Genomic DNA, 12,512 nt, shown 5'->3' with positions numbered 1-12,512 from the left:
ATACAACACACTTAAGATTCTATAAGCAGCAGACTTTTTTGACCTTGAATGCATCTAAATCCTGCAGAACCAGCTAATTAATCATTTTTCTGTAACAGAAACTTAGTTCTCTGATGTTAGTTTTCAAGGGGTTTCCCTCAGTCTGGAAAAGGCGAAGGGTGTTTGATTTTGTGACGTTCTCAGCCCTCCTCTCTGCCCACGCTTCCTCTCCAATGCCGCTCATATCACATGGCCGACGAAGTCTCTCCCTGCGGACCCTAGCGCTCTGGAGGAGAGTGTGTTTGTGATAAGAGACGGTGGTAATGAGGCGCCGGACTCAATCCGCCATCTCATCGTCTCATACATCAAAGCTCCTCGGCCTTGCGTCAATTAAAACGGCCGCACGGAGAGATGCAGCAGCACTCATTCATAATGAAACACAGCGTTTGGCTGCTGCTGCAGGTTTTCCTGCCAAAGCTGTGAAGAAGAAGACATCTCGCAGGATAAACGAGGCTTTGAACTCGTTTTTCATTTATATTTTCCACTCCATCATAGCTACAGATGACATCTTCATTTATTATGTTCTGCAATAACTCAAGGCCTTTATATTGTTAAATACTGTAATATTGACAGATATCCCCTTTAAACTTGGACTTCATTTAAATGGACATAGTGGCTATGGCTTTATTATGGTTTCAAGAGGTGATGGGAAACAGTTCCTACTTCAGATGCTCACTAAAGCAAAGCAAACAGCATTATAGTGAGATTTAGCAATGGATAAACGGACTTGTGCATCTTATTATATAGTCATGGTTGTCTTTTGGTCTTGTTTACAATGAATAAACATGAGTAAAATGCTAGTAAACATCAGTGCCAGAGACAAAATGCTGAAGGATCAGTGGTCTGTGGATGAGAATTAGAAACATAAGAACTTGAGCCATTTGAGCACAATGAACTCTCTTTCTTTTTCAAGAAACCAGTTTGGGACAAACTGAGTTTTGTGACATGCTGCATTTTCCTTTTGGAAATATAAGATCTTTACACTGTGGTCATAAAAGGATGGACATTTTTCAACTGTTGCCAAGAAGTCCACATTTTCTACCCCGAGTTCAGATTCAATGAACCAGAAACATTTCCCGATCGATCATGGTCAAATTTTACCGCGACTTAATTCACAGGCACAATGCCTGACTTGACCCTTCGGTTTCAGTGGCCCCTTTTCTTCAAGGCGCAGTGTGCACTACAATCAGAAATGGTATTCCCCATACTTTAGTTGTAATGAGCAACTGTTGCCTCCTATCATCTCAGAAAAGGTTTTAAATTTTTCACTGATAAACAAGATATTTTCATCCACACAACTGTTGCTCTCATTGTGTCTGAACTACCCAAACTAGTCTGTTTGGCACAGACAGACTAGTTTGTCATGCCATGTTTAAATCCATTTAAAATTCTTCATCTGGATTTTTTGTTTAAACAACAAGTCATCATCAGCATATTCTTAAATACACTAAATGTCGGATTTGATATTTTGCATTCATAAGCAGTTGAGGAAGTGGATCTAATAAATTATCCAATAACACAACAAACCACAAATATATTTTGATATGTAAGATTAGAAAACTAAACACATTAGTAAAATTTAAATTTACAATCGTGCAAACACATAACAACCAACTTGTAGTCTTAGAAAACAAAATGTATCCTCGTCTATTTAAAGCCCACAGGGCATCTAAAGTGACTTACTGGTTTGTTTTTCTTGGTGAGGGCTGTGAAAGGTCAAATCTGGCTGAACAGTATTAAAGTAATTTCTCTGTCTCACCTTCTTTACTGCGACATTCAAGGATTCACCTGTCTGACATTTCTGTATCCGATTAAAAAAAGGAAGGAAAAAAAAACATCTGCAACAACTTATGAAGAAAGATTTGTCATTCTTGAGGACAGACATGACGGGGGAAGGAGTATTATATCGATCAAATGTCAGCCTAAATGGAAGGCCTTTATTTCCTCCTCAAGGTCTGGCCATTTTATCCCTCGATGCTTCATTTCTCAGTCTATTCTGGATTCAATAAGGCACAAGTACACTAACGGCTATAATAGTGTTTCAAATATTAGAGTAGTGAAACCGCCCTGGGATGGATAAAACTGTGAAATCTCTTTATAACCTTTGTTATGAGATGCAGATAGAAGAACTGTATATCAAGAGATAATCTGAAGATATTGAAGAAAAAACCTGTAGCTTGTCGCTTGTTTAATCAAGCTGTTATATTTTTATGAGGGGAGTATTATATAAAACCAACTTTTTGAGCTTTACTCCATGTTATCATGTTATCCCTTCATCAAAAACACATCATTAGAATTGCTTTGATTATCTCACACATTTTTGAGAAATCCTTGAATCTCCCCTGGCAGCTATTCTGTGCTCTTGCTCTCACAAGGTGCTGCCTACTTTCACAAAGCTCCTCCTAGGGCCAGGAGACTCCGCCTCAGCATATAAACTACTTCTCAGTCCAAAAGCCCTAAGAACAATTGGAAATGGTAAAGGGACATTGTTGTAGTGACATCCAAAAGAGTATCAGAAAGAGTATAACTTCTTAAAGAAACAGATGGCAATTTCAAAGCATCAAATTGCAAAGTAAAATTTCTTTTAAGTTATTTTTGCTGCATGAAGCATTTCTGTAACAACTAAAGGTAGCATAGTTACCTTTTTGTGCTATAAAAGGACACCATGTGCCTAATACAAGGCTTCTAAGGTTTTGTTCTGAAAAAACTGTTTTTAAATTTTGTCCCTTGAATTCCTATCATTTTCCTGCCTTGCAAACCAAAGCAGTAAACCAAAGCAGTAAAATCTTCCACAGGACACAACATTAATCAGATAAAAATAATATGTCAACAGTACATTTATTGGTGGATTACTCTTTAAAAGCTAAAGGCAAAAAATTACAGCATTTTTCTTGAGAAATACAGTACAATACACAGTCCTGGAGAAAAGAAAGTTTCCATGACTGTCAAAATAGTCCAACTTTGTTGCTAACATTTTATTCCACAAAAGCAAATCATTAATTACTCATTACCAGTGTGACTACCTTTGTAAGAGCAGGAGTTGTGTATGTTTGTGAGTTTTTTCAGCATGTAGGCTTCGGTCCAATGCAAAGGTGAAAAAAACAGAAAAGGCCTTGGAGAGCAATTGTTGCTGCCCATCATGTGGGGAACAATCGCAAAGATGGATGGATGGATGGACGGGCAGAGGGATGGATGGATGGATGCTACACTGACAAATATTTTTCACAAAAAGGAAAACAACCTGCCGATCGTCCCACTTCAACACAAACACATCAAACCAACTGCCCAGCACAATTGTGGAGGAGTAATGAACTGATTTTTTTTGTTTTTGCTGCCACAGGCCTTGGGAACCTTGAAATTATTTTCAGTCCTCTGTATAGTCAATTATTTTAGAGTTATATGTGAGACCATTTGTCTTTCTGCTGAAGCTCAGTCTAGAGTGGATAATCAACAGATCAATGATCTTGAGTGTAAATCAACAACAGAATAGCTGAAAAAGAAATAAATTAAGGTGTTACAATGATACAGTCCAGGTCATGACCTCATTGAAATGCTGTGGTAAGACCTAAAGAGAGCTGTGGAAAAATTAGGTTCTGCAAAAAAAAAAAAATTCAATGTAAAGTCACAGAGTAAACAGCAATTACATATGCCATTGATGTTTCATATATGTTGTTTATCCTGTGAGTGTTATTGACTGTCATGGAAAGTGCTGGTGATTTGAAAATATTAACAAATCATGTTGGTTTTTATGGTCTTTGGTTGTGTCTTTTGGAAAACAGACTTTATCAGAAACCAAAGACATATTGGAACAAAACGTTTGTTTTCTGAGTTTGTTGATACATGTTATATAAAACCCAACATAACATGAAGAGGGAGGAAAACTGAAAATACCAACATCCACATTACTTTTATTGCTGCAGTAAACAGTGACACTTTCCACTGTTAATTAATTGTCAATATGGCAGCTGCAACTGCCCTAAGAATATAAAGAGGGCAGAGCAGCCGAGCTGTGTAATGATCTGTGAAAAGGTCAGCAGCAGAAAGTGACAGCCACATGGAACCTGGCAGTAACACACAAACATTCACATGGGTGGCTGATGTTCAGGGTGAGTGTAATAATGAGGATGGAGAAATAATAATAATAATAATAATAATAATAATAATAATAATAATAATAATAATAATAATAATAATAATAATAATAATAATAATAATAATAATAATAATAATAATAATAATAATAATAATAAAAAACATTACTTTCTTACTTTCTTTACGTTGGAACATGATGGGGCATTTCCAAACTGTTTCCAGAAGGATGGCACCATGAAATTATCCAAAAAGTCCAAACCAAGGAGCCATGCCCATCTCCTCAGAAACACCCCTATGCTTAATGAAATCAGACGAGTGTCGTTCTGGTATCTGTCAAATCAAAACTTGCCCTTTGGATTGTCCTACTGAGAGTCATGATTTATCTGTCCAGCCAGCAGGTCCAGTTGCAGTGTCCTTTACACCACTGTTTCTGATTCTTAGCTTTGTTTTGGAGATGTAAGACTTGGATGCAGCTGATTGGGGATAAAATCCATTCCATGAATATCTATGCTGTTCTTGAGCTAATCTGAAGGCCAGATGGGGGTCTGCAGCTACTGAATGAAGATTTTTGGCAACCATAGAAACTCCCTTAGCTCTGGTGATTTTGTATGATTTGCCATTTCATGACCAACTTGAATATAGTTCTTAGTTGCTTCCACTTTGTTATAATATCACAATTGACTATGAAACTTTTAGTAATGAGGAAATTTCATGAGCAGACTTCCACAGTGAGTCACTGTTACACAACTTTTTGTAGTCTGTTTGCCTAAGTCCTTAAATTTAGATACAAGTGGAGTGGGAAATAATTGTAACACCTTAATCCAGTGACGGATTGATTGATTGATGGATGGATGGATGAATGGGGGGGTGGATGAGGGCTCCATCTGGAGTAATGCAAACACTCAACCTTCCTACAAACTGGGATGCCTTGCTGCATTGAACTTAATCCTAATTTGGGGTCTTTCTGCATGGAGTTTATGTTCTTCCTGTTCATGGAAGAACATAAACTCCATGTTTAGTTTGAGGAAGTTCTCTGGCTTCCTCAAACTATCCAAAAATATAATTGTTATGTTTATTGGTCTGTAATTTGCTCTTAAGTATGGGTGTGTGTGTGCATGGCTGTTTGTCATGTATATCTCTGTGTTGCCTTTGTCCAGACTTTACCCTGCCTCTGCAATGTCAAACTGTATAAAGAGCATTCCAGTAAATCTCTACTTTTTAAAAAAAAAATTTAGCTAAATGTATGTAGGTGAATATTTTTTTTTTATGTCAAGTCCTGTAAAAACTGGGAAAATTGACAGTAAGTTCTAAGTTGTCCAACCAATTCTTGTTGGGTTGAGAATGTTTAAATCCATCTGGGTTTATTGATGTCAAGAGGAGATAAAGGTAAACCTCAGGAGCTGTGTGGTTTATATCTGAGTCGACAGTTTAGCATGTTAAATTTCCGGTGAAACACTTCTTTCCAAACTCAGATAAATATCTTCGTACACGTAAAGAGTTAAAACTATTTCTCAAATTACTGCAGTAGCTCATCTGTTCAGACACAAAGACCCTCTGTTTTGCCGCCTCAGAATCTGATTGTCACATCTTCTCTTTGCTTGAACGCAAATGATACAATTAATTATGAGCAATAGCAGCTGCGGTGTAGACTGGAAACCCCACTGGTGAGCAGATGACGCTCATCAAGCGAGAACAAAGCTTAACTGCTTGGAATGATCATGTCACATAACTGAAAACACTTCAAAACAGAGCATTTCAGGTGTAATAAATCTGCCTTCAGACAACATCACAGAAGGAAAATGAAGCCCTCCACCCCCTTGTGCACAAGCTGTTCGAGTGTTTTGTTTTGTTTTGTTTTGAGATGTGGAAAAACCAATGAAAGAAGAATCTTATCAGATTCAGATAGTTCACCTTCTAAAAACGTAGGTAGCAAACCTTGAAAAGGTTAGAGGCATTTCTCTTTAACTTTGATTGTAATCTGTCAAGCCAGATAAAGATAGCATACTTTGCATTTGGTAAAAAAAAAATCAGTCATTATTTACAGAAAGGTATCCAGCTGGACTACTTTGTACATCTATCATCAAATGTCAGACAGGAAAGTCGGACAAACACCCTACCACACAAACTGACTGGTATATAAAGTTACCCAAAGTTTCAACTAATTCCCTCAACACATATTTTCTTTTACAAGTTAAATGAGGCTGAAAGACAGTTGAAGGACTCATCACAGACTTGTATAAATTTGTTTTCTGGTTCTTTGGGGAAAACAGAGATATTTCCACTCGAGACTCGACATACAATTTCTTCTAGGAGTTGTAGCTGTGAGCTGAGGCCTCCTCATATCAGGACACTTTTGAATCACTTTTAGAGAACTCAAAAAAGCATCAAAACCCTATAAATACAGACTGTCTTTATTTTTTAATTGGAAAGCCTGAACTATTAAAAAGGGAGGCCTGTCAGCCAATAGGAGAATTACAGATTGGCTAATTCCCATTGTATTCCCATTCATTGGAGCTTTCCACAGCAATGACAGACCTGCAGATGCTCGCCCACATTCTGACCTGTTTCATTCTGCTCCAACACATGAAGACCTTTTGATTCAGTTGAAAAAGCAAATAAAAGGATACATTTTATTATAAAGACAAAGAGACCTAGAGGTTACAAACACAATGTTTTAATTTCAGATATCATGAAGAAGATTCATTTTGATGATTTAATTTAAAACTCTAGCATAGAGGCTTTACAATATGAAATCTAGCATTGATTTAATATCTCCGTACACAGTATCAAAATAGCAAGACCTGCTTATACTGTAATAAATATTAGCAAATAACATAATTACAATGCATTCGTCCTGACTGATGAGAATTTACTCCATGCTTTCCCTCATATTAGATAGATAATCTCTTTCCCCTCTTTTTGTAATTCTTTTACCATATCTTTATATTAGTGTTTAAATTTGTCATCCTTGAAATCTTCTGAAGCCCATCCTCTCACCTTGAGATATTGGTTTTTCCATTCTCTCTGCAAACAATATTTAGCTTGAGGATAAGTAACTCATACTGTGGTAGCTACGTGGGTGAGCACATTTGTGAAGAAGATTGGCATGTTTGGCTTTGAAAGGTGAAGAACTAAAAGCATGAGCCACTCAAAAATGAAGGCAGGTATGGCTAGTATGTTCCCTCGCCATAAATTTGAATTCATAACACACATGAAAAAAAGGTTGAATACAAATGGGGGCTACTCTTTCAGGTTATTTTCAAAAATATTACAGAGAATGAAATGAAAATAAAAACTAGTATCATTTTCTCTTCAATTTTAGAACTGGTATTACTTCTTTACTTCTTATATACCACTTGACAAAATAAAAAAAAAGTTTCAAAGAGTTTTCTAATTACTTTTGCAAAGACTCTGAGTTTCTCTACAGCAGAATAACAACATACTAACTTGTCTTGGATGAATAGTTGTTTTCCTCCTGTTCAAGAATATTGTAGCATTCTTCTTGAGCCTTCATGTGCTGCAACACCACAGCACAGTCTGGGTGCATGGCCTCCGCCTGACAAGAAGAAAAAATCCAGTTGCACTTAAAATACACGACTGAGAGATAATGAATAAACACAGCATCTCAGGAAACTGGTTTTGTTTTAGTTCCACTGGTCTTTTCTTCAAACATAAAACTCAATATGGGGTAAAAAAGTAAAATATTTCCACAATCTAACTTACTTCGGTGGTCTAAAAAAACTCCCTGATTATTTAAAGGTCACAGCCACAAGTAGAGTCTCATTGTGACGGCATAGTCCTATCATATCTGTCCTGTAAGTTTATGGAACAAATCTACTTTATACAAACATGATGGTGGCAGAAGACCTTTCCTCCTGAGGCCACACAAAGAGTAATTTTACAGTTTATCAGTATGAATAGGATCTGGAGCACCTCGCATAGACTCTGACAGATGTTTTCATGAAATCATCAGATGCAGGTGAAAGAAACCCAATTGTGTGTGAGAGACTAAAGGATGCCCTCAGAGTGAACTTTAATTATTGTTACCTTTCATCCTAAATGGCAGCTATTTTCCCAACATCATCATTTAAATTCAATCATTGTCGTAATGAGGTCATTATCGCAGGGCGCCCGATGCCGATGGCCATTCTTAAATAAGGCGCCATCATTTACAGTCAGAGTTTCACAGCAATGCAGAGGGTAGATTATTGTGCGGTATTTGACATCCTGACTGTGGCATGAATAATTTTAGTTGACATTTAAAGACGGAGGAAGTTCCCTGTTATGTTCAGTTTAATTTTGGTTGCATGTGTATCGTGAATTTAAACCACCATGTTAAATCACTTCCAATTTTGGTAAATGTTTTTGTTTAGTCTGGGTTTAACGTCATTTCTATATTCCTATCTGAATGCTTCAATTTGGATCATATTTAGTATAATTGCAGAAGTGCTCATTCTGCACTCCAATAATGTGTTGGCCTGATGGACAGAATTTCACTGCCCTTGATGCCTAAAATGGATGTACAGTGGAAAAGATGCTCAAACTCTCAAAGACCATTTGACTGCATCATTATTGTAAATTATGCGGTCAGGAAACTGTAAGTTAATCACAATCAATATCATAATTGTAATATTTAGCAATAAGATCACAATTAAAAACATTTCTGATATCATGCAGCCCTTCCTCTGTAAGGAAGCTCAGAGTTTCTGACTCTGGGTAGATACATGTTGATATAAAACCTATATAAACATGTTTTATATCAACATGTGTTTATATAAAACAGATGAAATTTGAATCAAAATTAGGTATCAACAGAATATCAGTAACACTGATGTGTGATTAAACACAAATGAATCTGATCCTTTTAACTATGTATTTAATAAGTGTGAGGCAGGTGTTCCCTCACATGGGCACATAAACAATACAGTCTGACCTGGTTTTAATACCATAAATTATTTACAACAATATTTACTTGCCTATTTTTAAACAGCTTTTGAGATATATTTGTGAATATAAATATAAAGAGATTTTGAAGCAGTTGAGTTTTCTCTTGCTCTTTAGAAAATCTTTGACATTTTTATATATGGCGGTTAATAATTTGATCTAAAAGAGAATTGCTCTCAGACAGAATGCTGTATGTTTTATTTCCTTGTGATTTTTTTTTTATTTGCCCTCTCTGAGAACTGCTTTCTTTTTTATATTTTTGCTAATAATAAAACAGCAATTTTCAAATGTTTAACTTCCAAACCACTAAATACCAAACACAGAAGCATGAAAAACCAAGAAAATAATATCCTATAATTGAAGTCTGGGGGAAAAAGTAATAAAAAAAGCTTTAGCAGTACTTATTCTCAGTAGTTCTTTCTTTATCTCAGAATTTCATGAAGGAATTTGCTCCCCAATGTGGCAGAAGTTCATTTGGGGTTGCTCAAATTGGTTTCTGTTTTCTTAAGGGCTTGGTAAACCTCTTCATGTCCATGTAAAGAATCTGATTTATACTATCATTCATACTATTCCTAACTCATCTGAAAAGCCATGCTCCCCTCAAATACAGATTGCTCTTACCAGGAATTAATGCTCTGAAGAAGAGGAGAAGAAGAAAATACAGAATAAGTCACTTCTTACCAAAACATCAATTCTTTTTGTCCCTGAGAGAAAAATTACATACCCTGAAAAAATAGCAGATCTCTCTTCATTGCGCTTCTTTTGAAAAGCATCTTTGTTATTTACATCTTGTTAGATTCTGGCTTATCATTTTCATCACCTGCTGTGTATTTGGCGCCTCCCTCTGACTGAGAGTGTCATTGTCCTTGGCTCAAGAAAACTGGAGTTTACAGAGGAGTTCAGCATCCAATCAGCGACCACAAGGTGCCGAAGTGGGGTGGCTGCACAAAAGCCAAAATCACCATATTTCCACCGCCATGCTCAACATTTGGTATGTGTTCTTTGGGTTGGTATGCTGTTTGTTTTCCAAAACATTTCGTTTTGCATTTTTGGTCAAACACCTGTATTTCACCCTCATATGTCCAAAACAGATTATTCCAGAGGGATAAAGGATCCTGACAATGACACTTTCCTAAACTAAATTTTCAGCAGAGCGGATACTTTCTTTTTCAACTTTTCCATAGAAACCATCCTTTTTTCTTTTTTTTCCCAAGTGTTTTGGTTGTACTTTAACATTTAAGATAACTTAGACCGGTGGAGCCATAGATGGAGCTCTTTGGTTTTGCACAGTCTGACCTTGGGGGTCAACACCATGTTGGAGTGTCCTTGGGGAAAGATGTAATGCATTGCATTTCCCTCCAACTCTCTCCGCACTTGTTTTTCTTTTCTTTCAAATAGAAAACTAGCATTTTTATTCTTTTCCAACTCCAAATTCTTTCCTGCATCTGTTTCCTAGAATTGGGCAGCTGGCATTCACTATCTGGCCACAAAAATCTATTGATTTCCTTGTATGTGGGAAAGAAAAACACACTGTCAACCGGCAGGGCACTGACAGGATGAAGAGGAAAAAAAGATGACAGCTTGTTTCCTCATTTTGGCCTCCATACTCCAACTACTTATGGCCTTTAGAATTGATTTTAAGATTTTGCTACTTGATCTGCAAGAAGAGACGTGCCTGAGGCAGTAGGTAAGAATTTCTTGCAGAATATAAGAAGAGGAACCTCATTAAGTCTGTGACAGGTTAACACAGTTTCATTTGTTGTTTGAGTTACTTTTACTTTGGCTGTTTTCATTTCTGCTTAATTTCTGTTCCTTATCACCAATCCAGTTCAATGTTAAACTGTTTAGGTATTGTCAAAATGCCAACAGTTCTGATTACTTTTGTAAATTATACTACCACAAAAAATACGTAAATGTCAAAATAAGGTGTTTCAGGTTTGTGGGTGAATGAAAAAAGTGATAAAATATAACATCTGAAATCCTTCAAGATGCAAAAACACTCAAGTGTGGACGCAGCTGGTGGAGATGAAATGCTGTGAAGTTGAGATGAAATGGAATAAGAGCGGAATAATCTTCTCCTTAAATCACCTGCATTGTTGGAAATTCAAACAAGAATATGTGTACTTTCACGAGTGGAGGAAAAAATTCATGATTTTCCTTTATAGCTGTCAGTCTGTAGAGTCCGACGTTAATGGAGTCACAAGAGATGTTCGTTCTTTTCTTTAATCCATTACATTAGATATTCTTAAAGTGCCTGGCTTTTTGAAATGATTGATTCTTTTTGTTTGTGGAAAAACAATGCAAATGGTAAAAAATATGTCAAATAGTTTGAAAACATAAACTTTTTATTGGGCATTCATATCCCAGAGGAAGTAAGAGCTCTAGAGATATAGTGAGATGACCATTGAGGGAATTATGACACTAATTCACAGTTGACACAACAAACAGTAGGGACAGCAGGTGAGTAAAGTCAGGTCATAAATTCACATAAATGTCTGAGGAGTTCAAGAAACTTTATGAATTAACTCATTATCAGTTCACGTTGATTTTAATCAGCAATTCATTCATGAGTTCTCTAAAATGTTGAAATAAATATAGATAATTAACTGCTTATATTACAAAGGCCAACATTAAAAATTTTACTTTCTTGTTTTACAAATATACATTGGGGTCTACTATATTGAATTGTCAATTTTCATGTAAAGCTCAGTGCTTTATTTTATTTGGTAGTGGAAATGAACTTTAATTAAGCTAGTTTTTTTTTTTTTTTTTTTTTTTTTTTTTTTTCAAAACAGTAGGTACATCCATCGGCATATGTATAAACTAATTTATAAGTTCGGTAAATCGGAAACTATCGCCTTCACTCACCGTTTCCCAGAGTGCCAGCTGCAGAAGCAGAGCCAGTTGAAGGAAGCTGTCCATACTTGAGTGTCCAGAAACCAGCAAACTGACCCGGGAAAGGAATTACGCTTCCCAAAGTAGTCTCAAGAAGCAAATTAATAAATAAATCTGTATTAAATAACTCTTCAAGAAGGAACACATTTATGTGTTTCCCTGGCAAGTGTTGGAGGCGAGCAAGAAGTGAGCGGTTCACTGGGAGGTGTGTGGGAGGTCCGGGTGGCGCTACAATGTCCGAGGGGTGAGGAAGAGGATGTCCGCATGACGCGCGGAGGAGAGCCGGCGCTGCAATGAGCTGAGCTCCGCCGCTCTCCTCCTCAAAGGCGGTGACAGAAACAAATGAGGAGGAGGTGGAGGGTGGGAGGATACTCAGCTGAAAGAGTTACGTCTTAGCTGTTGAGTATACTGTGCGAAAGTCCCAAAGTACTTATATTTTGCTTTTAAAGTACTTTTTGTCTTCAGACTGCAGACCTGAAGAAGGTCTCCTTCTGCAGTGGAAACCAGTATATATACTGGTATATATATATACCGTTATATAT

General features: G+C 36.7%; 1 protein-coding gene across 1 annotated transcript in view; it reads right to left on the bottom strand.

The window, feature by feature from the left end:
• ghrhrb (growth hormone releasing hormone receptor b) overlaps positions 1–12,265 on the bottom strand; it is a 30,905-nt gene extending 18,640 nt beyond the window's left edge. The window contains exons 1-2 of the mRNA XM_044128892.1: positions 11,944–12,265; positions 7,579–7,687 (exon numbers count right to left, since the gene is read on the bottom strand). Coding sequence (XP_043984827.1) covers positions 7,579–7,687; positions 11,944–11,997 — 163 coding nt within the window. The 5' untranslated portion in view covers positions 11,998–12,265. The remainder of the gene's footprint in view (positions 1–7,578; positions 7,688–11,943) is intronic.
• Positions 12,266–12,512: the final 247 nt, after the last annotated feature.

Source organism: Gambusia affinis, linkage group LG10 (assembly GCF_019740435.1).
Source record: "Gambusia affinis linkage group LG10, SWU_Gaff_1.0, whole genome shotgun sequence".
Classification (NCBI taxonomy): domain Eukaryota; kingdom Metazoa; phylum Chordata; class Actinopteri; order Cyprinodontiformes; family Poeciliidae; genus Gambusia; species Gambusia affinis.
The sequence above is the reverse complement of the archived record's forward strand: the minus strand, read 5'-3'. Positions and strand labels throughout refer to the sequence as shown.